Source organism: Didymosphaeria variabile (genome assembly GCF_027946475.1).
Source record: "Didymosphaeria variabile strain IMI 356815 chromosome Unknown scaffold_2, whole genome shotgun sequence".
In the NCBI taxonomy this organism is placed as follows: domain Eukaryota; kingdom Fungi; phylum Ascomycota; class Dothideomycetes; order Pleosporales; family Didymosphaeriaceae; genus Didymosphaeria; species Didymosphaeria variabile.
In genome coordinates this window covers 3121519-3144723 of record NW_026611621.1, presented here as the reverse complement: position 1 = coordinate 3144723, position 23205 = coordinate 3121519, and the positions used below count along the sequence as shown (strand labels likewise).

At 52.6% G+C, this 23205-nt stretch overlaps 9 protein-coding genes across 9 annotated transcripts; 5 read left to right on the top strand and 4 right to left on the bottom strand.

Moving 5' to 3' along the window:
• Positions 1 to 726: 726 nt before the first annotated feature.
• On the top strand, positions 727 to 4371 carry RPN2 (proteasome regulatory particle base subunit; the record flags this gene model as incomplete). The annotated part of the gene is made up of 5 exons (XM_056211542.1): positions 727 to 866; positions 931 to 1100; positions 1211 to 1764; positions 1811 to 4060; positions 4111 to 4371. 5 exons carry the CDS (start codon positions 727 to 729, stop codon positions 4369 to 4371), a joined length of 3375 nt encoding a protein of 1124 aa, XP_056075015.1.
• Positions 4372 to 4853: 482 nt separating this feature from the next.
• Positions 4854 to 6266, top strand: COX10 (Protoheme IX farnesyltransferase, mitochondrial; the record flags this gene model as incomplete). Its single annotated transcript, XM_056211541.1, has 1 exon — positions 4854 to 6266. The coding sequence occupies one exon, from the start codon at positions 4854 to 4856 to the stop codon at positions 6264 to 6266; it is 1413 nt and encodes a 470-aa protein (XP_056075014.1).
• Positions 6267 to 7543: 1277 nt separating this feature from the next.
• On the top strand, positions 7544 to 8178 carry N0V89_002733 (uncharacterized protein; the record flags this gene model as incomplete). Its single annotated transcript, XM_056211540.1, has 2 exons — positions 7544 to 7981; positions 8038 to 8178. 2 exons carry the CDS (start codon positions 7544 to 7546, stop codon positions 8176 to 8178), a joined length of 579 nt encoding a protein of 192 aa, XP_056075013.1.
• An 886-nt stretch (positions 8179 to 9064) lies between these two features.
• N0V89_002732 (uncharacterized protein) lies at positions 9065 to 11392 on the bottom strand (the record flags this gene model as incomplete). The annotated part of the gene is made up of 1 exon (XM_056211539.1): positions 9065 to 11392. The coding sequence occupies one exon, from the start codon at positions 11390 to 11392 to the stop codon at positions 9065 to 9067; it is 2328 nt and encodes a 775-aa protein (XP_056075012.1).
• Positions 11393 to 11800: 408 nt separating this feature from the next.
• MGR2 (subunit of TIM23 translocase complex) lies at positions 11801 to 12302 on the bottom strand (the record flags this gene model as incomplete). The annotated part of the gene is made up of 4 exons (XM_056211538.1): positions 11801 to 11942; positions 12000 to 12090; positions 12136 to 12192; positions 12242 to 12302. 4 exons carry the CDS (start codon positions 12300 to 12302, stop codon positions 11801 to 11803), a joined length of 351 nt encoding a protein of 116 aa, XP_056075011.1.
• Positions 12303 to 13091: 789 nt separating this feature from the next.
• On the top strand, positions 13092 to 15355 carry N0V89_002730 (uncharacterized protein; the record flags this gene model as incomplete). Its single annotated transcript, XM_056211537.1, has 2 exons — positions 13092 to 14210; positions 14273 to 15355. The coding sequence occupies 2 exons, from the start codon at positions 13092 to 13094 to the stop codon at positions 15353 to 15355; spliced, it is 2202 nt and encodes a 733-aa protein (XP_056075010.1).
• A 1986-nt stretch (positions 15356 to 17341) lies between these two features.
• Positions 17342 to 19170, top strand: N0V89_002729 (uncharacterized protein; the record flags this gene model as incomplete). Its single annotated transcript, XM_056211536.1, has 5 exons — positions 17342 to 17631; positions 17680 to 17800; positions 17855 to 18481; positions 18537 to 18834; positions 18902 to 19170. 5 exons carry the CDS (start codon positions 17342 to 17344, stop codon positions 19168 to 19170), a joined length of 1605 nt encoding a protein of 534 aa, XP_056075009.1.
• Positions 19171 to 19423: 253 nt separating this feature from the next.
• On the bottom strand, positions 19424 to 20800 carry N0V89_002728 (uncharacterized protein; the record flags this gene model as incomplete). The annotated part of the gene is made up of 2 exons (XM_056211535.1): positions 19424 to 20294; positions 20340 to 20800. 2 exons carry the CDS (start codon positions 20798 to 20800, stop codon positions 19424 to 19426), a joined length of 1332 nt encoding a protein of 443 aa, XP_056075008.1.
• Positions 20801 to 21939: 1139 nt separating this feature from the next.
• N0V89_002727 (uncharacterized protein) lies at positions 21940 to 23090 on the bottom strand (the record flags this gene model as incomplete). Its single annotated transcript, XM_056211534.1, has 2 exons — positions 21940 to 22979; positions 23027 to 23090. 2 exons carry the CDS (start codon positions 23088 to 23090, stop codon positions 21940 to 21942), a joined length of 1104 nt encoding a protein of 367 aa, XP_056075007.1.
• Between the last annotated feature and the right edge of the window lie 115 nt (positions 23091 to 23205).

Below are 23205 nucleotides of genomic sequence, written 5' to 3'. Positions count from 1 at the left end.
CGGGGTTTCTGATAGCATCGAGTACGGAGTTTGAAAGTCAATGATACCCCCCTTTTTTGCGAGAAACATTTGGCTTCCGACATCGGTGAACGCGTGCTTCCTACTATTATCTGAATCTGGACATTTTTCGACGAGTCACAAGCAACTGACTGCACCAATAGTGACCCCACCTGTCGCGACTCTAACATCTGCATCGGGGATATAGAATATGCCGATTATGTGTTGGATAGCCGACCTTACTCCGGTAGTGCATCGTATGGACAGACTGCCACCAAAGACGCTTGTATGTAGAAAAGGTAATGATGGGCTCCAAACTTGTTGACCAGCCTCGAACTGGTTGAGACTTCTCAGGACAAACGGGATCGTGCTGCCTAGCTTTGGTAATCGGAAAGCGCGCACGGACCCCTGTCGTCAGAAGCAGAAGCTCCGACTGTGTTGTCTTGAGACCTCGCGCGCGTGGATCACCAAATCTTACCCACCCACAACTGCCATCTTCATTCTACACGCTCCCTCCTTTGACCGCGTGCCCCTCACCCCGCAGGTCTTTTCCGACGCCTTGAACGACACTGCCGCTGAACTTCGGTTCCGAGAGCTCGCCTGCTGGGGCGCCACTCCCAGCTCCGTCTCCTTCTACCGCCTTCGCCAGCTCGCACCTGCAACACCAGCATCGCGGGCTACCTTCCATCCTGCTGAGATATACCCACAAACCGCAAAGTATATCGTAACATGGTCGGCCTCACCTCAGCTGCCGGCGTTGTCGGCTTTCTTTCCGAACCAGATCCGGCCTTGCGGTCCTTCGCTCTACATCGGTTGAACGAGGAAATCGACCTGCTGTGGCCGGAAGTCGCTGGCTCTGTCAGTCAAATGTAAGCGCCCCCAGACATTGGCCGATACATGTAAGATCAGAGACATCGATGCTAACCGTCATAGTGAGGCCCTCTACGAGGATGAGTCGTTCCCGGAGCGAGAACTCGCAGCTCTCGTTGCGGCAAAGGTCTACTATCAGCTGCAAGAATACAACGAAAGTATGGTCTTTGCGCTCGGTGCTGGCAAGCTGTTCGATATCCATCATGCGGGGGAGTTTGAGGAGACAATCTTGGGTGAGCGGTCCCCGCAATTACAGAAAGCCCACCTTCGGACAACGACTTTCTTTCTATATTGCCCAAGGGTTCCATTCCACTGTCATACGCGAGACTAACGGTGGCGATAGCCAAATGTCTAGATACGTATATCGCCTTGTCCGCCATGCATAACCCTCCGACACCGATAAGCAGAGCGAACCAAGCCCCACCCCAGCTAACGACGTCTTTCGACCGCAACGCCGCGGGAGGCGCTAGTACATCAGCAGGCCTGACATCTCCAATAACGCCTTTCTCACAGTCGGCTTTGCCTTCGAAGTCGTTACTGTCCCGCGAGGATTCGTCCACATTCGATCCTAACCTTCCTGGTGGCGGCAATGCCGGTATTGCAGGAGCCCATCCTACTCCTCTTGTCCTGCAGCGGAGCGTACAGAAGAACCTCCAAGCGACCATACGGCGAATCTTCGAAAGCTGCTATGAGAACGGCGATTACAAGCAGGTCGTCGGAATAGCCATTGAAGCTAGAAATCTGGAAGTTCTACGAGAATGTTTCCTCCAAGCGAGCCAAGAAGAGAAGAAGCAGGGCAAGAAGCCAGCCGGCTCGCCTAGCAAGAGCGAAGAGTTGATGGAGTACGTTCTGGACATATGCATGAATGTAGTGCAGGAACGGGGTCTGAGGAATGAGGTAAGAATATCCGGCTTCTTAGAAAAAATGAGCTAATGCGACCTAGATCTTGCGCCTCATACTCGATCTGTTGAACGAGATCGCCAATCCGGATTATTTCTCTATCGCGAAATGCGTCGTCTATCTAAACCAACATACTTTGGCGTCGAACCTCATCCAGCAACTCATTAAGCGCGGTGACAGCAAGTCGCTCGCTATCGCCTACCAAATCGCATTCGACATATATGAAAATGGCACGCAGGAATTCCTGGCAAAAGTGATCGAAGAGCTACCAAAGGAGGAGAAGAATGAGGACAAACCCTCGGCTAACGGTGACGCCTCACAGAAACCTCAGTCTGAAGAGGCTGGAGAGACCGAAGGACTTCTCTCGAACATCGACACGAGCAACGTATCTACTGTTGTCTCACGCACAAAGCAGCAAACCGCGTCAGAAGAAGAAATGAAAGCTTTCACATCGGTACGTGAGGTGCTTCAAGGTACCAAGAGCATTGAGCTCAATCTTGAATTCTTGTACCGGAATAATCATGCGGACAAGAACATTCTCAACAAGATCCGGGACAGCTTGGAGTCAAGGAATTCCATCTTCCACACCGGCGTTACTTTCGCAAATGCGTTCATGAATGCCGGTACAACCAACGATACTTTCTTCCGGGAGAACTTAGATTGGCTGGGCAAGGCTGTCAACTGGTCCAAATTCACTGCTACAGCTGCTTTGGGTGTAATCCACCGCGGTAACATCACCCAAGGACAGAAGTTGCTCGACCCTTACCTGCCCAAGGATACCGTATCGTCAGGTAGTCACTACGAGCAGGGCGGATCACTTTACGCTTTGGGTTTGATTTACTCAAACCACGGAACCCACGTGCTGGACTACCTGCTGAAACAATTCCAAAATGCCTCGGAAGAGGTCATTCAGCATGGCGGTGCCCTTGGCCTGGGTGTCGCCGGCATGGGCACAGGTTCAGAGGAGATCTTTGAGGCCTTCAAGGCCATTCTCTACACCGACTCAGCCATCAACGGAGAAGCCGTCGGTCTTTCCATGGGTCTTGTCATGCTCGGCACCGGAAACATCAAGGCGCTCGAAGATATGATTCAATATGCTCACGACACTCAGCACGAGAAGATTGTTCGAGGTCTGGCTATGGGCATGGCTCTGATTATGTATGCTCGGGAGGAGGCCGCTGACGAACTCATCAACGGCCTACTTGATGACCCCGACCCGACCCTACGTTATGGAGGTATAATGACCCTTGCTCTTGCATACTGCGGCACAAGCAGCAACAAGGCGGTGCGTAGGTTGCTCCATGTTGCTGTCAGCGATGTCAACGACGATGTTCGCCGGGTCGCAGTTATGAGTTTGGGATTTGTATTATTCAGGAAACCTGGAAGCGTACCCCGTATGGTTGAGCTTCTGGCCGAGTCGTACAACCCTCACGTCAGGTACGGTGCTACCATGGCTCTCGGTATTGCCTGCGCAGGTACTGGTCTCGACGAAGCTATCGATCTCCTGGAGCCGATGATGAAGGACTCGACCGACTTTGTCCGACAAGGTGCTCTCATTTCTCTCGCCATGATAATGGTACAACAGAACGAGGCCATGAACCCCAAGGTGGCCACGATTCGTAAGACACTCACCAAGATCATTGGCGACCGACACGAGGACGCCATGGCCAAGTTCGGTTGCGCACTTGCCCTGGGCATCATTGACGCAGGTGGCCGGAATTGCACAATCGGCCTTCAGACACAGACCGGCAACTTGAACATGACTGCTATCGTAGGCATGGCAGTCTTCACGCAATACTGGTACTGGTTCCCGTTGACACACTTCCTTTCCCTCAGTTTCACGCCCACGGCTATCATTGGCGTGGACCAGGATCTCGAGATTCCGACTTTCAAGTTCCATAGCAACACCCGGCCAAGCATGTTCGATTACCCACCTGAGCAGGAGGTCAAGGCGGAAGAAGCACCGAAAGCGATCAAGACGGCGGTTTTGTCCACGACTGCCCAAGATAAGCGACGAAAAGCAGTGAAGGCGCGACAACAACGACGAGAGAGCATGGATGTCGACCAATCACCCACGACACCCAAGATCCAAGCTTCAGACGATGATAAGATGGACATAGATGAGGAGAAGAAAGACGATAAAGAGAAAGAGGGCACTCCGGCTGCGGAGTCGTCAAAGAAGAAGGCCGAGAAGGAGAAGGTTGGCTACGACCTTGAGAACATGTCGCGCGTATTGCCCGGTCAGGTGAAGTACATCAGCTTCCCCGAAGAGCGATTTATTCCTGTCAAGAAGGTGAGTTGCACGCAAAACGTTTCTAGTTATTTCCATCTAACAATAAGCAGCCTACTGGTGGTGTTGTACTTGTTCATGATACGAAGCCTTCAGAGCCGAAAAGTCTGCTCGAGCTGAAGGTCAAAAAGGCAGTGCAAGCTCCCGCACCTGGTGCAACAGGTTCGTCAGGCGACCACGCACCGGCCGGAGTACAAGCTGGTCCTGAAGCAGAAGATGTAGATGACAACCTGGTGGAAGAAGGAGACGCAGAGGCATCAGTACCCGGGGAGTTCGAGTACATTTCAGACACTGGGGAAGGTGATGAAGACTAGGTGTCCGTTGGAGAAGACCAGTGAACGTTTTGTACCATCATCATTGAGCTGTTCGCCATGTATTGATTCAGGCACTGGGAGGCAAGAGAGGGGTGTTCTGCCCGCCCGTTTAGACTCGATTGAGCAATGTATAATAGCCGTTGCGGTCTACAGTTCAATATGTATCTTATGCTGCTGGTGACTTGTGCAGTGCCTTTTATCACTATCTATGGTCTTCTCTAATTGCGCGTGATTCTTACCTATCCATGGATGCATAATCGCGCATAGTCGCGACTCGGCCCGACTCGCACCGATCCTTGGCGCGTGTCACTCCATGTGCAACTTGCATCCGGCAGAAAAGTTACAGTTCAACCCAACCCGCAATGGGCCTCCGAGCGCCGCCAATTCGATCGATTAACACGCAGGACACAAGCTCCGTGTGTTCACAATGTTGGCGCAAGCTTCTTCGAGCGCCGATGCCCCGCCGGCAGCCGTTCTCGAACATGTCATCTAGCCGGCACGCGGTCGCGGTAGGGAAGAGCAGGAATTCGTTCAGCAAAGATTACTTCTGGACCAATTCTACACTCAGAGAGACTCTTGGTCAGTCGCTGGCGCGGTCCAGAAGGGACATACAAAGTTCGATTGCTTCGGCTAGGGCAGGCGAGGCAGCGCCAGCCAGCAGCGCTCCGCAATCTGAACCTGTGGGGACGTCTGTAGAAGATGCGCTTCCGCATCGGCGGCGCAAAAGACGACGGGAAGGAGATGCCGGCGAAATTGCAGAAAAACGTTATCCTATAGCGCTGGACGCATCAGCGCAATTAGCAGACATCTCCTCGCAGCTGCCTCAACGGTCATTCAAACGAGTCTTTACGACCTACCTCTCTTTATCGAAACCTAGACTTTCCTTCCTTGTTGTGCTTACTGCCACCGCCGCATACTCTTTATACCCCGTACCCGGTCTCCTTGCTCCGGCCGCAACCGCTACGCCTTCGCTCTCTACGCTCACGCTGTTCTTCCTTACATCAGGAACAGCGCTATGCTCAGCCTCGGCCAATGCTTTCAACATGCTCATGGAGCCCGAACACGACGCCAAAATGAGCCGTACGCGGAACCGTCCTCTCGTGCGCAAACTGATTAGCACAAGAGGTGCCATGGCCTTTGCTATTACATGCGGAGTAGTTGGTACCGGTGCCTTGTATTATGGCGTTAACCCTACCACCACTTTCCTGGGCTTTACGAACATCGTGCTTTACGCTGGCTGCTACACTCCCTTGAAGCGGATGCACGTTCTTAATACCTGGATCGGAGCTGTAGTAGGCGGCATTCCCCCCCTGATGGGTTGGACCGCTGCAGCGGGACAATGTGCCCACGACGGCACATGGCAGGAACTACTTTTCGGAGAAGGAAGTGCAGGAGGCTGGCTCTGCGCTGCGCTCCTCTTCGCCTGGCAATTTCCGCATTTCAATTCCCTCTCGTGGTCCATCCGCGAGGAATACAAGCACGCCGGTTACCGCATGCTGGCTTGGGTCAATCCTGCGCAGAACGGCCGCGTGGCCCTCCGCTACGCCATCCTCATGTTTCCTGTTTGCATTGGGCTCTCATTCTGTGGTGTCACGGATTGGAGCTTCATCGCTACGAGCAGCTTGGTAAATGGCTGGATGGCGTGGAAGGCTGTGGAGTTTTGGCGCGAACAGGGACACAAGGGAACTGCGAGAGGACTTTTCTGGGCCAGTGTATGGCATCTGCCGATTGTGATGGTATTGGCTATGGCGCAGAAGAAGGGGTTGGGGGAGCGCGTCTGGAGGAGCATATTTGGATACCCGGATGAAGGGGATGAACTATACTACGAGGTTGGGGAGCTCGAAGAAGAGGAAGAGAAATTGAAGGCTCTTGTGGAACGAAGGAGTGCTGCGTAAGGCGTGGGGTACGTTCTTTTGTTACGTTTGTAAGTGGCGTGCATGCGTCCTGTCTTCGGGCCTCGACTGCCTGCTTGAGCGAACTCGATATGACCTGGTTTTCGGAATTGAGCTGACAGATTCCCTAGATGTTGTCGCAATATCAGCTGTATTATAGCATGTACTGTCATCACGACGGGTCTGGACTACTGCATTAAGCACTCGCCCACCAAGCTCATTCGCCTATGTATACGCACGTCATAGAAGAGTGCTGCCAAATGAAACAATACAATCAACTTCCGCTGTGTGTACGGTACCCAACACCGTTCCTACATCCTTTTCACTGTTGATTGTCTGATTTGGGCAGCCCTTGGACTGCGTCATAGTATCCATATTGATTCGGTGTCTGCCATCTTGCTGTCAACGAGCTAGCTGACCGAATTTAGCGTGTCACCCAGCCCCATATCTGAATTGCAACTCCTACTCGCGAAACTGCTGCTTCGGAACGAACAACACGTAGACGCAATCAGCTATGATTGCACACAAGCAAGCAAGTGCAGAACTAGAATCTAGAAACACTTAGTTCCGCGGTTTCTCCCGCGCTCGCAGGGTGGTCTTCTCTCTTCGCCTGGGAAACGCGGTGTTTCGCCATTGAGCCCAAACCCATCTTAATATAATCCTGGCCTCCCACGTTGCGAACACTGATCAGGTACTTAATCAATCCATACTCTCGAAACGTGACTGTTCTCATCTACAACAAATTGGCTTAATCTACGGATAGAATTTGCAAGCTCGGCATTGGGATGCGTTTTACCCGCCGGCACCGCGCACGTACCCAACGTACGATAACCTACCGTATCTGCGTTCATCTGGGGTGCATGCATAGTGCGACCGTTTTGGATAGGGTCTACGAATGCGTGGGCGCATGGCTGAGAACGTTAAGGGAACCCGGAACAAGCTGAAAGGCATATAAAGTGCCCGTTCTTGATCTGCCACGGATGCGAAGCCAGGGATTCACATAACTCTCCTGTATTACCTCCTTTCCAATAGAAAATGAAGTTCTTCAGTACCGTTTTCCTCGTTGCTACAGCCTCAGCACACTACACCTTCCCCGCTCTTGTAGCATCCGGTTCAGCAACTGGCGCATGGCAATATGTTCGTAAGACGACAAACTATCAGAGCAATGGGCCAGGTAATACTTCACCCACTTCCCTGATTGCTGAGCATTACACTGACTTTGTACTCCCACCTTTAGTCACAGACGTATGCTTCCCCTTTCCTCGTTCTATACCTTCCAGATGGTACTCAAGCAACGCACACTCACTCTATGCCAGGTAACCTCCAACCAAATCCGCTGCTACGAGCTCTCCCCCGGCGCCCCCGCCCAAGGAACCTACGAAGTCGCGGCCGGCTCCACCCTCGGCTTCACCGCACAATCCTCCATCTCGCACCCGGGCACTCTCCAATTTTACATGGCGAAGGTGCCTAGCGGAGAGACCGCCTCCACCTGGGACGGCAGCGGCAACGTGTGGTTCAAGATTTTCGAACAGGGTCCCACGATCACTGGTGGTGGTCTGACTTGGCCCAGCCAGGGGAAGAGTCAGGTCACGGTGCCGATTCCGAAGAGCTTGCCAAGTGGGGAGTATCTTTTCAGGGTGGAGCACATTGCGCTGCATAGCGCGGGGAGTGCGGGGGGTGCGCAATTCTATATTAGTTGTGCGCAGGTTAAGGTTACGGTGAGTGCTTGCACAATTTCGAAGTCCTTGGTTGCGGGTAGACTGACTGTCAACAGGGCGGTGGTAGCGGCTCGCCAGGCCCTCTCGTGTCGTTCCCGGGAGCTTACAAGGCGACTGACCCTGGAATCATGATCAATATTTACTACCCTGTGCCCACCTCGTATACTCCACCGGGACCCAAGGTGTGGACGGGCTAGGAACCAGAGTCAGGATATTAATTGTAGCCTAGCACAATTTACGAACAAGGACTGTTTTACTTTGAAAATCTCCTAGTCTTTTTGCTTCCTGGTGATATTTGTCTCTCAATCTTTGAATGAATCGCATAAATTACTCTCGTGTGTTCATTTCTTCATGTTTCCCAATGCTTGACATCACGACAGCCTTTCATGCACTTAAACAAAGAGTAAGACAAAGAAAACGCACGTCCACGGGTCCACGGGTCCACGGTATGGGTGGCTCACGTGATCTGAGATTCGATTATCATTTAGAGCTAACGTAATGTAAGGAGAACTATCTTTGAAATGAGAAGTCCGCAGGCCTAAACATACGCCTGGACGTATGCCAAAGAAAATGATGCAATAGCAACGCAATTGAGACGCCGATTCGAATCCTAGACGCACCGTCCTAGCCAAGTACCACCGTTCTGCCATGCGAAATGTTCGATACCACGCTGCTCACCCAGCTTATTTACTACTCTGTCTCGCGATAGCGTACTAAGAAAGAAACCTTGATCATGCCGTCTGTGCCAGTCCACATTATTATGTCTTGATTAAACAAAAAGCCACACGAAAGAAAGAAAGTTAAGCCAAAAGCAACCTTTAAGCGTGGGCGTTTCCCTCCTAGCTTTCGATCGCGGACGCACCGATTCGAGCATGCACTCTCTCCTCGGCTGGCTTGGACAACAGTGATATGGAGAATTGAGCAAGGCAAAGTAGAATGAAGACAGACTGTGAACAAGTAAAGCGCAAGACAATTCCTCAGATGCGCGGAACCTGCAAAAGATTCAAGATCGGCAAAAAGTACAAGACATCTGTGAGTTCGCGTGAAAGGCCGCTGCATCGAAGTCGCCACAGCGTTGAGGTCCTAGAGCTCCTCGTCTTCCTCAACAGTCTGCCACTGAGGAAGACTATGATAGGTCACGGACGGAGGTGGTGGGTTGTAGAACGGCGAGAGTTCATATATTTCGTCCTCGCTCATGTCGTCCTTGAGCGTCTTCCACCGAAGAAGACCGTGGTAGGATGTTGACCATAGACCCTCAACCTTGATGACCCTCTCTGTGAGTTGGCCGTTCTCATCAGTTGCTGCAACTTCTGGCGCAAGTACGGATTTCGAAGCAGCCGGTGTCGGTGCCGGGGTATTCTGAAAGAGTGTAATCTTCACTTTTTCTTGCTGCCTAGCCTTCTTTGCCGCTTGTAATCGCACGGGGTACTCTTTACGGTCGACTGGCGTTGGGGCCAATGATGTGGGCTTGTCACATATATGAGGCTTCTGTAGCTGCGCAGTGCTAATGATGCCATTGAATCCTTGATCAAGATCGGAAGCATCAGTAGATGCATTATCTGGTGGAGTGGGGAGCGCAAATTCGGACGAAGCCGTAGTAAGAGGCTGGCTTGCGGGAATAGAAATAGCTCGAGCTTCTGACTTTAGTCCGGTCTGCTTGAGCAACGTGCGAGGTCTCTTCGGCGAGAGCGTGTCGATGGCAGCGGGTTCATCATTGTCTGCGGTCCGCTTGCGCTTGAGCGAAGCAGTGTCGGTCGTAGTAGATGCGCCGTCATCTGCAACCAGCTTGCGCTTCGGTTGGGCACTGTCGATAACGTTGGGGTCGTCGTCAGTTTTGCGGTGCTCAGGCTTCGAAGAGGAAGAGTAGTGCTCATGTGGATTAGTCTCGGTTGGCGGCACTGCCTTCTCAAGCTCCTTGATCTGTTGGCGCAGGTGGGAGTTGGCTTCCTTCTTCCATAGCTTCTCCCGTAGTACACGATTAGATGTCTGCGAGATATTGAAGTGGTCGTAAGCTCTTTTTCCTGTTAATGGCATAGGATCACGCTTCCTGCCAGGAGCCACGGACGATACCAATGCTGAAGGCGGCAAGGCCTGAAGAGTCGATGAAGGCTCGAGTTCTGGCGTGATCGCTCCCGGGTCGATCTCTGGCACAGGTAAGGTTGAAGGCAACGGTACGGTTTGTGTGGCAGTCGCTATATGCTCTTTTTGCTTCTTCTCGTACTCCTGCTTCAAGTCTGTTATCTTCGCTCCGAAGTCTGCCTTCATCTCTTCTTTCTGCTTGTCTGACCCCGGCCTCATCTCTTCATCCTTCTTCTGAAGGTTATGCTCGATTTGCTTTACGTACTTCTTGTTCACGTTATGCTCGATAGACTCTGGCGTGAACGCTACCTGTTTGACCTTCGGCTCAGGTGTGGCTGAAGGCGATTGTGTCGGAAGCGGTGGCATTGCACTTTGCTTCTTGCCAAACCAGGCCGTCGTCTTCAGGTCAAAAATCTCCTCCATTTCTTTCCTGATTGCAACCTGTTGGTACTCTGACTTCTTCTCCATCTCTTCGTCTCTCTTTCCGAGTTCATGCGCCAGTGTCTTCTCATATTTCTTCTTGATATGACGCTCGATATCTTCCTGCTCGAGGATGGCGCTCTTTTCAAAACCCCCCTTCAAGGCGACTATCTGCTTCTCGGAGCCCGACTGCCTCTCTTCATGCCTCTCGAGGCTCTCTCGCAAGGTCGTGTTCTCTTTATCGCACTTGGCGAGTTCCGCGATACACTGTTCAAAGGTCTCGGCGAATTCTGCATCCTTTGCAGCTAGTTGCTGCTTGTGTACTTGTTCGCGCTTCTTGTCGCGGTCGATCGCTGCTGCAAGATCGAATATGCGCTGTTCCTCAACCTTCTCGAACTTCTGCGCGATTCTACGAATAGCATATTCCCATTGCCGCACAACGTCGAGGACGGAGACTGAATCGATGTCATCAAGCTTCTCGAGGCTATCCTGCGTCTCCAGCATGCTCTTCTGGATCTCCTTTAGGGGAGTAAACAGCGGCGCAGACGAGGAACCCTTCTCGAGGACTGTGACTTGGAGTTTCCCGGGTTTAGGTACCTCAGCCTTAGCTTTCCCAGCTGCCTTTGACTGGCTGATCTTAGAGGCAAGTTGGAGGCCGACCTTGTGGAGTTCGCCCGAATACAAGAAGTTGTTTGGCTGCCTAGATTTCCCCGGCGTGCTCAGCGCGGAGGCCAATTCGATTATGGCGGAAGTCTCTCTGCGCGATGAGATTTTGTACCCTGACAATTCGGCTGGTGGCGCCTGTCTTTTCGAGACGCGAGTAGGTGCATAAGAGCCGCTTGGGGGAGATCGGATCTCCGAGGCCATAAATTTGGGCGCGTCATATTTTCGACTGCGGTGGCGTGAACCCATCGGAGCTGGGGTTGGTACTGGGGGTAATCAACAAACACGACAGTGTCCAAAAGAAGTGTAGTTGAGAAGTTCGACGTGCTTAGTAGAGTGCTTGGGTCTTTTTGGGAAGAGTGCAAGGGGGATTTTGGGTAGAGTGCAAGGGGTTTTTTGGGCGGGGTGCGAGGTTTTTTTGGGCGGAGTTTATAATCTTGAGGTGAAAGTCAACACAAAACTTATGATGAATGTGGTTGCGTACGATCAATGCGCCACGAGCGCACCTCGAGCTCCCATTCCTATCTCGCCATCAATAGGCTCGCCAGCCTTTTATTTTACATAGCCGTCTGCTCGATGCTTCGTAATGTTTTACACGCTCTGAGAGCAGGGAGTGCCGTTTAAGCCCCCTTTGTTATATATGTACATGCTTTCCTCCTAGTTCTTCTCCTCGCGAGATGTCTGTGGGTGCTGGTATTGACGTGGAAGGATCATTGGCCGTCTGTGAATCTTCGCGAAGGCCTCGGCGGCGATGGGAGAGCTGTCGGTGCGGATGGTGGTACCGATGGCCATGAAGAAGCTTCACAGTGTCCAATTAGCAGGCTGCTTCCTCTCCTTGCGCGATAAGTTTGCTTACCCGAAAGTGGCTGCTGAGCCGACCATATATTGCCCCAGCGTCCGAAGCATACCGTTAGGACCAGGACCGAAGCGCACGATGTTTGTGAAGCCTGATACCATGAGCTAAGAGAAACATACGTGGAGATGGTGCGCACCGAAAATGAAGCCGATGATAAGGCCTACAGATCCTCCCATCATGCCACCCATCTTGACTACATGCTGTTAGCGAAGCGCCGGTGCGAGCAAGGTTTAGTCATTCACGTTTGTCGAGGGTGGATGGGCCATGTTGGCCGCCTGGCATTGCTCCTACTGGGACAGGCATTGTGATCTGTGCGTCTCGAGTATGTATGTAGAAAGAAGTCGAATCGGTTGCGGGCTGTCGTCGGTCACAGTGGTCCCACGCACGCTGCATGCACGTCGGCGAGCTAATATGGATGCGGAATAAGTCACATGACACATGTAGGGACACACGGTCCAGGAATGTAGATGTCAAGAAACATGCTAATGTCTAGTATCCTACCAGTATAGGCTTGTCTGCTTCTGCACTCGAATTTCCTGCTGCGCCGTACTGTGTTGTGGGTGTTTGTGCCCTTCCGTTTATATCACGTTTCGGGCTGCCGACGGCGCTCGGAGCAGCGTGTGGAGAAGGACAAGGCCTCACTTCATCCGCTTCTCAAAACGCCAGACTCCACATCGTAGCCGTGCATCTCACGAGCAGCAGCCCATCGCAGACCTCCATCGCTGCGTCCGTCATCCGTCCGGTTTCCACCCTCTCCTTTTCCGCAGCACATTCCTTGACGGCGAGCCTGCCCTGACGACGTCGCACGGGCTTTCCACGAAAAGCACACGACACGACAACCCGGCGCCCACGATCGCGACCCAAGCCGCCTGCCTGCCTGCCCCCGAGGCGCTCGCACAGCCCATGCGTGCGTGAAGACGCCTGCTGCATCGCCGTCGCTGCTGTCGATACTCGGCGGCGCTCGCGCTGTGGGTCCCCCGCTAGAACGAGCCAACAACAGCCACGGGGGTTGCATGAGGGAAAAGTGACGGCACACGCCAAACACGCGCCTGCAAACGTCCACCCGGGCAGCCGCGCTGCACATTCACTGTGATGACGGCAGTTGCTCCTCCTGTAAACTTCCAGAACAGATGGAGCGGGCCTAACGGCGTCCCCAACGGAGCTGCCCCCATGAGCGACGAATTTAGGATGTTCATGCCCCGGAAAAGTGCACAACGCTCCAACTCGTCCTCGTCGCTATCGTCGCAGGCATCGTCCACATCTACCGTCTCGACCGCTTCCTCTTCACAAACGAGCGGCGTGGGAGCTTCACCCACCGCCGACGGCTCGACCTGGGCTGCGCGGAAAAAGGCGCCAAGAGGGTTATGGCCTGCGACAAAAACGGAACCTGTTGCTGGCATCACCAACACTCGTCCTCAATCTCTCACCTCCGCTGGCCAAGGCCCGTCAGCTGCCGCCGCCATGACACAGTTACACTCCCCTGCGCCGTTGCCGTCGCAGCACAACGGCACCACCCAGTCGCAGACCAACGGCGCCCCGCGCACTCCGATGCAAGAGGCACAAGCGATACTGCATCTTATTCCTATGAACGGCACTTTCGAACGGAAGACCATCACCGTGCCGTTCTTCCCAGATGTTCTCCGCATTGGCCGACAGACAAACAATAAGACCATACCCACACCGCAGAACGGGTACTTCGACTCGAAAGTTCTCTCGCGTCAGCACGCAGAGATATGGGCCGACCGAAACGGCAAAATCTGGATCCGCGACGTCAAGTCGTCCAATGGCACCTTCGTCAATGGCCAGCGGCTGTCTCAAGAGAACCGTGACTCAGACCCACACGAGCTGCGTGAACAAGACATGCTGGAACTGGGTATCGATATCGTGAGCGAGGACCAGAAGACCATCGTACACCACAAGGTTGCTGCCCGCGTTGAGCACGCTGGTATTTATTCCAATACTGGTAACAATATGGTGGACCTCAACTTTGGCGAGATGGACGGACAACAGCTGTCAAACATGGTGGGGCCAGGTGGTCAGCAACAGATGATCAACATGCGAGGTCGCACACCGAGTCAAGGTTCGATGAACGGCCAACGCCTGCCCGGGCCCGCCGTAATGGGAAGCAACGTTGCCGCCATGCAGCAGCCGCGGCACCCCAACTTCTGGCTACAGCCAATTACAATGGAGCAAGTCGTCAAGAAACTGAATGTGAGTCAACACATCGACAAGTACTATACGCACGCCTTGAGCACGTACTAATTTATCCGTAGGCAGAGATGAAAGCTGCGCGACAACAGTCGCAAGACCTCCAACAAACTCATTCATACATCAACGCTATCCTTACCGCAGATCCAAAGAAGGATTCTACCAAACATTCGCCTATCAATTCTACAAAGATCTCCCCCATTAAAGATGGCAACCTCAAGGCCAGGTTTTCTGCTCCGCCGGCACCCCCGCCACAGCAACCCTTACCCGAAAAGCCTGATGCCCCCTTACTGAAGAGGACGGACACCGAGAAGCTGAAGACCACTGGATCGCCTGTGAGGTCTGATGCGCAAATGACGATATTGAACGATGCTCTACAGACTGCAAAGAGGGAGATAGAGTCTCAGGGCGTTCGACTTAGGGATCTTGAAGCTATGTTGACGGAAGAGCGCCGTGCAAGGGAGGATGCCGAGGAGAGAGCCAACCGGCTCGAACGTGAGCGACATTCCGCTGAATCAGAGTCTGCTAATGGAGACTTCCACAAGGATGAAAGCCATGAGGAGACAGATGAGACCGACACAATCATTGCCAATGGCTCTGCCTCTTCGAATCTTACTGATGTTGCCACGGCACGCCTCCAACAGCGACTCGACACGATGATGTCCGAGATGTCCGAGATGAAGTTGCAGATGGAGAAGTACCGGCAGCGCGCCGAAACTGCAGAGGCTGATCGCAAGAGCCTGGCGGAGATGATTGAGAACATCCGCAATGATGACGCAAAAACGGCAGGCAAGGAAGCGAAGCGTCGTCGCAGCCACAGTGGATTAGGCCAGGAGGCGATCGACGACAAGATCGAACATTCTGTGGACGCCGAGGACGCAGAAGAGGGCGAGATCACGATCATCAAGGAGAGAGATCCAGCTGAAGACGCCCATGGAACTCTGGTACAAAAGGGCCAGAATGGTCGTCCATCCGAGCATGAGCTTACGGCAGGGACCAATAAGACAACTCAGGCTCTCGCGAGACGCTCCAATCGAAACGATCTAGCTCTCCTCCATGGTGCACCGGCAATATCAATGCTTACAGTCGTAGCCCTGGGTGTGGCTGTGATGGCCTGGCTCAATGAGTATCCAAAGGTTGACCGGTGAAGAGGCCTCTGGCTATAGCACTACAAAGGAAGCATGCCGCGGCGCGTATCGGACGTCGGAACCGGGACAAGCTGCAAGCTTTGGCATAGTAATCAACAACTCGCACACCGCAGAGCGACCAGGGTCGACCTTTACGGACGCATCGTTGTATCACAAGAAGACGTTGGCATTGAAACCACGGCTACATCGGTTTGATCAGTCGCTCGTGTTGAACAACTGCAACACTGAAGTTGATGATCTGTTTGGGCGGCTGGGACCAGAACGACGTTGCACGACATGGAAATGGACGACTATCACCAAAGCGGACAACCGCGACGCAGCCTATCACGAACGCACACATGGTCGAAACGACTCCATATCCACGAACCGAACCATACATACCCTCATACAATCTGTTAGCGTTTTGTCCTCTTGTGCGCCGCATCATTCTTTACTGGCGTAAAAAGCAGGCCACTGTACATGATCACCTTTTCCTTGCATTGCAGGCTTTTGGTGGCGTTTCTCATAGTGGACAGGTTCGTCCAGGCGTACTGTGGCTTGGAAGGTTATATTTCATTCTGTGCTTTAGTCTCTTCTCTTGGAACGAGAGGTATTCCTTGTACACTTTTGGATGATGCACGAGTTGAAACTTGGCATCGTTACACTCTTTACAGCAACGGCTACGGCTACATGCTCTTTCCTTTGTTTAGAGCCATTCGCTGGGTGGTCTGGCTGTCGATGAAGAAATAACACTTCGAGCTACAATTTTTATCCTTGCCCGTGACGTTGCTTTTGTCAAGTCCGCATCCGTTGAAGGAGCCATCTATATCGCGGATTTCACTTGCGAAGAAGAGCTAGTATTGGAACACCTAAGTGTGCCGAACAACGGCGTATCACTTGTTTCGATCGAAATACTACCGCAGTGGTGCGTACCTTGTAGAAAGCTACAATGGCAAGGCTTCTGTATCATTAAAACCAGTGTTGGCGCAGAACGCATTACCTGGGTCGCTGTCAAGCAAATGTGAGCGTCACGATACCCTGCAGCCCCACAGTCATGCGGTCACCACTTCTCTCGTAAAAGTAGAATATCTCTTCGCTAAATTTTGCTACGATCTACAATCGCACTTGCTTGCTACTCAGCGGGTCAGCGGCCTACGATGCCTGTACCGCAGATAGCATACTTCGGGATCTCGACAATATCGCAACAACCACGGAAAGAGCGAAAGTCCGAGCTAGGCTTCCTGAGTTTTACATATCCGCGGAGCATGGCTAATACACAGCTCGCGCTTGATGCAAAAGAGCCAGCTGGGTGGGGGTCAGATATCTGACAGTGGGGGGCGCGGGAGGCCATTTGTAAGCGACTCACTCCCAAACAAGCATCTTCCAGGACGATAACACCCTAATGTCTAGCTTAAATCACAGTCGTCTCGTTCTGCCATATATGAACACCAGAACCAGTTTTGTGACTGAAACACAGTTCGTCGATCATATAGCAAGAGTTCTTCCAAGCGAACAATTACTCGATGCCTCACCTACGGAGTCCTTCTCTCCGCATCAGTATCATGATCTATCACAATCGATTGGACGGACATTGCAGCGACAGGACCGTTACGCATCTATGGTATATGGCCTGAAACAGATGCTATTCAATTAGAGGCTGATCGACGACAATAGCCGCATGTGCGGTCACATGACTATGTAACTTGTCAGATTCCTGACAGGTACACAACGCCAAGTCATGCTATGTGCTACCAGAATCCACGTTTTCCATGCACCTAGCCGCAGAGCTGAGGACTAATGAATACGGACTTGGCTAAGTCCGTTCCGTCGCATAGCCAGGCAGACAAGGTGGGACAATGTTCGTCATAGAGAGCAGTTCCTATACCTTGATGTGGTCCCGTCCATTTCCACTGATTTCCATCTCTTAGCAGTCCTCGAGCTTGAAAGTCTCCAGCAGAGGAATTGGTGGTGGCAACTTCAACTTGTACCATTACTGTTGATCTAACAATGTCCTACCTCATTAAGCACTCCGCTGTTGGCACGCTCCTACGTTTTGTTACTACGGGAAAGATCTCGTATCGAAGAGGAGCAGCACCAAAGAACATTTCGCCTGCGTCGACTTCGGTCAACTCTGCTACACCTAGACCTAGCGGTTCCAAGGAAAACGTTTCTAGCCAGGGAAAAGAAGAGGCTGGTATCGCAGTAACGAACCTTGTGGACTGGAGTGGGCCTGAAGATCCGAGTAATCCGCAAAATTGGCCTTTCCATCAGAAGCTGATCATCACAGCCGTGCTCTGGTATGTATAATCATACAGGCAGTGAGTCCTCAAGTTGACCGTGCATAGCTTTTGGACCTTCGCACTGTATGTTGGCTCATCCATCTATACTTCCAGCCAACAACATGTCATCGAGATCTTCGGCGTCACACATGCTGAGGGTGCGCTTGGTATCGCTCTCTACGTTTTAGTGGGTTCCCTCCCAAACTCACATATCTTTGATCACACTGACCTTTGATGACAGGGCTACGGCGCCGGTTCTCTCCTCTTCTCACCGCTCAGTGAAGTCCCAGCCATCGGCCGCAGTCCCTCCTACGCAATATCAGGCTTCTTCTTCATAATCCTCTGCATTCCCACCGCGTTAGTCAACAACTACCCGGGTCTTATGATTCTCCGCTTTCTTCTCGGCTTCATGTGCGGTCCATGCCTAGGCATCGTAGGCGCCTCCTTCGGCGACATCTGGTCCCCGGCCCCTTTCTGCTACTCCATTGCCCTCTGGTCCATGGCTGCCACCGCAGGTCCCGCCATGGGTCCTACGCTATCTTCCTACGCTGTCGAAGCTATGGGCTGGAGGTTCTCAAGCTGGGAGCTTCTTATGATCTCGGGACCTTTCTATATCCTGATGGTCTTCCTTCTGCCCGAGACTAGCGCGCCTACAATTCTGTACTATGAGGCGAAGAGGCGGAGAGAGGAGACGGGCAACAAGGCGTTGGTCAGCGAGGCGGAACTCAAGCAGAGGGATCTGCATGTTAGCGCGCTGCTGTGGGATGCGTTAGTCAAGCCCTGGGTGCTCAATGTCAAGGATCCGGCTCTGGGGTTTACGACGCTGTACCTCGGTCTTGCGTATGGTATCTTCTATTCGTTCTTCGAGGTGAGCATTTCTCCACCCTCCTAGCCGCGACAAGATCGACGCTGACGGTGTGCAGTCTCTCCCCATCGTCTACCCGACCGACTTTGGCTTCAGCTCCACCTCCACCGGTCTCGTCTTCCTCACTGTGCTTCCTGCCGGAACTATCGCCTTCATAATCCAGTACTTCTACCTCAAGTATCGCGTCTTCCCCGCGCTTTTCTCTGGCAAATTTGGCGAACTAGAGAATCATTTGCTCCCTGGTGTTGTCGCATCTCCACTCATGCCAATCGGTCTCTTCATCTACGCATGGACCGCCCGCGCAGAACACTCCCACTGGATCGCACCTACCATCGGTTTCGGCCTGATCATCATCGGTAAGCCACCTTGACGCCCTGCTCCCTCCACTTTTCATCTCTGTCACCTCAGCTAATGGACGTTAAGGTGTCTACTTCATTTTCCAGTCTATTTTGCTTTACATCCCCAATATCTATCCCCGCTACGCAGCTTCCATCTTCGCGGCCAACAGTCTGGCGCGCAGTCTGCTTGCTTTCGCCGCCATCCTCATTGCGCGGCCCATGTTCGAGAAGCTGGGTATTGACGGCGGTGTAAGCTTCTTGGCTGGGCTGATGGTGCTTTGTATGTTTGGAATTTGGGCGATCTATAAATGGGGTAAGGTCTTGAGGCAGAGAAGTAAGTTTGCTATTGCGTAGGCGACAATAGGGGCGTAAGGTGAGCGACTGTGTTAGAGAAGAGATCCTAGGACCACGGTACAAGCAATCTGAGAATTGGAACTTCGGGTATCGATCTGGCAAATATGTGGGTTTACAAGGGCGCAAAGGCGATGGGAAGGACGGTATTACTGTCTGCCTGTCATAGACAAGGCGTTCCAGGACAAGAGTGTTCAAGATAGCGATGTGTGAACTACCTACTTTCAAGTCCAATCCTTGCATCAGCGCGAGTGACTCAAGGCTGAACCTGTTCACTTCTGGAACTGGCACAAGCCAACCTGGTGATCCGCGTCTCCATTTCTCTTCGCAAAATCTTGACCTGGGAGCATAGTCGACACTGCTTCTCAAAATGGTCAAGGGCCTGTTGCTGTAGCTTGTCAGGCTTCTTCTCCATCTCAAAAACCATGGCGCTATTCTTTATTGCTTCGATGCGGCCGGCTCGTGCTTCTGCCTCGAGTATGTATTTGAATAAGTTGGCATCGTAGACTGTGTTGACGTTCGGATAGGTTGTGCGAACCAGCTGACCGGGTTTCAAGACAATTGTCGGGTCTTTCTTAGGTTTTCGCGAGAAGTGTTCGAGGGAATGCCGTTTCAGTTGGTGAATGGACTCATCCGAAAATCCTTTGGGCCAGGTTAGTGGTCGCGTTTCGGGTTTGTGGATGAGCTCCGGTCCGGTCATATCCTTCGAGGACCCAGCAATTGTCACGGTCTCTGGATCCTGCTCAGCTTCCTCCTGCATGCTTTGCTTGGACCTCGAGGGCCCGACAGCGGTAACATTATGTGGGACCTGCTCAATCTTCTTGTGCTTGCTTGGCTTGGAATCCAAGCATTCGGCAACTGTAACGTCACCTGGGGCCTGCGCAACTGCCTTCATGTTGCTTTCCTCTGACTTTGAATATCCTGCAGCGGCAACATTCGGTGAGGCCTGCTCGGCTTCCTCCTGCTTCTTCTGCTCGTAATGCGAGAAGCCAGCAATGAGACCGTGTTGTGAAGACAGCGAGGCTGGCTTCTCCTTGCCCTTCCGGTTCGTTACCTTCGACTGCTGACGCTTTGCAGCGGTACCGTCCTGTGAGTGATTGACCGTTTGCATCAACCGGAATAGCATCCTGTTCATTGCTTTCTCCCACTCTGGGGTATTGCCGTGCTCCTACACGTCATTGGGCATGTGAATGGTAGTCTCGTCGTCGTGCAAGGCCTGTTTAGCTGCGTTGTTCTTGTTATCCTCTAGCTTTGAGGATCTTGTAGCGGTGAACTTTGGTAAGGCCTGCTCAACATGTTTCTGCCCGCTTTGCTTGTGACTCGAGAACCTGGCGGTCAAATCTTGTGAGGCCTGCACAACTGCGTTCTGCTTGCCCTTTCGCTTAGTCACCTTCGACCTCGAAGGCCCGGCAGCAGTATTGTCCCGTGAGCCATTGTTGATGTGCATCGTCTTGACTAACGCCGAAATCATCCTTTTCTCGCACTCTGGGTTGGCGTCTTGCAACCCGTCAATTAGTATGGGAATGACTTCTTGGCCCGAACGCTGATTTGACACATTCGTACAATCAGTCTGGGCCGCAATACCGAGGGCTTTGGCCGCTCTCGCCGACTTCCTCTTCGCACTGCTCGGCATGTTGGTCAATCACACCGTCTGGTAACGCTCAAAGTCGTATCGAACGGTATGCTGCACGTGTAATGAATAGCTGCGTGTAAGATGGAAATATGGATAGATTGCGCGTGAGAACGATGTTGTGATAGCTAGAGCTGAAGTGAATGGTGGTAAACAAGAGAGAAGTGAGTTTATTGTCTACCAAAGGTAACACTGCCGCATGCTGGGAAGGTGCTCGGGAACCAAAGTAGGCAAGTAGTAGAACAAGAAGGTGCTGGGCCGGGATGCAGCTGCCTCCAGTGATTGAGAATTGCTATCGCAGAGTGATGCGCAGGATCTGAACGTCGCAGTAAGCATACAAAGCGTACGTATTGGTGTTCAAGATACACGGTGGTGGTGATGAAAAACAGGACTGATTTCGGTAGGCTCTCTTAGAGGCCAGCGCACGATATGTAGAGCGAGCTTTTGCACAATCTGTCCCAGGGTAAATTCAGCTAGATTAGGCATCTAAGTTGTAACTTCAAACTATATCTCTAATGCTCATACATGATATGTAGGGTTTGGTGCGAAGTTCAGTCTTTAGTGCCGGGTTGTAATCTGTTACGCATGCTCACATGAACGGAAACATATAGACTTCGTTTGAACATCTTTGCACAGCTACGTGGGTATCAAGATGTCTAGGTGTTGCTACGACCCCCTCTCTTAGCATACTCTTACGGGACGTCTCGGTATTCAATGCGAGCCCTGATCGGCGCCTGTTATCCGAGTTCTCAATTAACATGAGGTGTAGCTCTGGAGACTAATAGCGCTCCACTGAATATATTATACATTAGGGTATCTTACCGCTGCGCGACACATCGCCGACCCGCGGTATGTCGCTTCTTCATCTCTTAGAAACCTGCTCCGCACGCAACCTCAATTCTTACAAGTCGTATGATATTCCCTCTGATCAGGAAGTCCCAAGATGGTTTTCCGGACCTATTTGACGCATCGGAATGGACCCTGTCCTGAACATGTGCAGAGACGGCGTAGACATGCGCTGTAACGCTTCGAGTAGCTTTCCGTCGGGCGAGGATGCATACTGGTGTTAAATAGTAGGGCCGGCGCGTTTAGCCACCGTGGAGAGGGTTGCATAGCTTTGCACTCATGTACAGGCTCCGATTTCATCCCGCGACAAGTCGAAGTCCAACAAGCCCCAAGCCTACGTACAACCACTGCCCCATGTCTGCGGCCTTCTGAGGCACTGCCGATCCCCTACTCGAGGTCGTTGGAACTGTGTTGTCATCTCCCGTACTGTCGAGAGTTGCTGGACGAGCTGCGGTCGTGATGCTAGCCTCGAACCCTGTTTTTGGTTTGGTAACAGCAGCGGGCGCTTCTGTGACGGTCGCAATAACAGCGGTACCGTTTGAAGAAACAGTGATCAATGTTTGCCCAGCATCATTTGTAGTGATCTCAACATATGTCGCGGTAGCACCGTCACCGAGCGTGGAGGATAAGCCAGGCGTAAGAGTAAGAATAGCGGACCCCAAGGTTATCTGGCCACCAGCAGTTATCTCGGGTGCTGAACCAACAGGGGCGATGGATGCGCTTGAACCAGCTTCTGTTGCTTGTTGGGATTGCGCATTTGCGTGAGTTTGAGGAGTGGGATCATCATTGTTGCTTAGGCCGGTCTCACTCGTTGCCGGAAGGCGATTGTTGGGTGGGTTCGATCCGCTCCCAGTAGACGATGCAGATATGGCTATGCGCGATACAATGTCAAGCAACAAAGAATCTGGAGATGGAGTCGCTTGGGGCACGCCGGGTGTAGGACTGTCCTCTGGCCGCGTCGGTATGCCGACAGGCGTCTCGCTGGGTCTTCCGAGTCGTTGCTGTGTCGTTGGCACCACCTCGGTGTGTATGTTTACGAGGCTTGGTGTACTTGTCGTAACGACGTCCGCCCTGCCATGTTGCGAAGTTTGTACGCGTATGAATGATTCCAGTGCTGTGGTGGTGGCCAGATCCTCGAAGCCCGTCACCGTCGTCTCCACATGAACTAAGAATGGAGGACATGTGTCGGGAGAGTCGCAAGTGCCTGTCGCTGTTTCCGTGATGCCATCGCCCCATCCATCCACGGTACTTTCTGGGTGGGCCCTTGCTGGGGCGGTAGTGGGATCCGAATGGGTGGTGCTGTCGGTAGGGGTGAGGTTTTGTATTATTAGGGAGGCTGCATACGTCAGGCAGGCGCGAGTTGCGGATCGACGTCAGACTGACCTTGGGGTATCGCAAGAGCCGTAGTCGCCAGGAGCACCTGCGCGAAGACGGCCTGAGGAAGCATCGCGGCGCGTCGCGGAGGGGGGAGAGCGGAGGATCAGGACGGACGCGACTTGTATCAGTCCGTCCCTGGTCGACCCCACGATGTCCCAAGCTCGGAGGAAATGAAAGTCGAACCC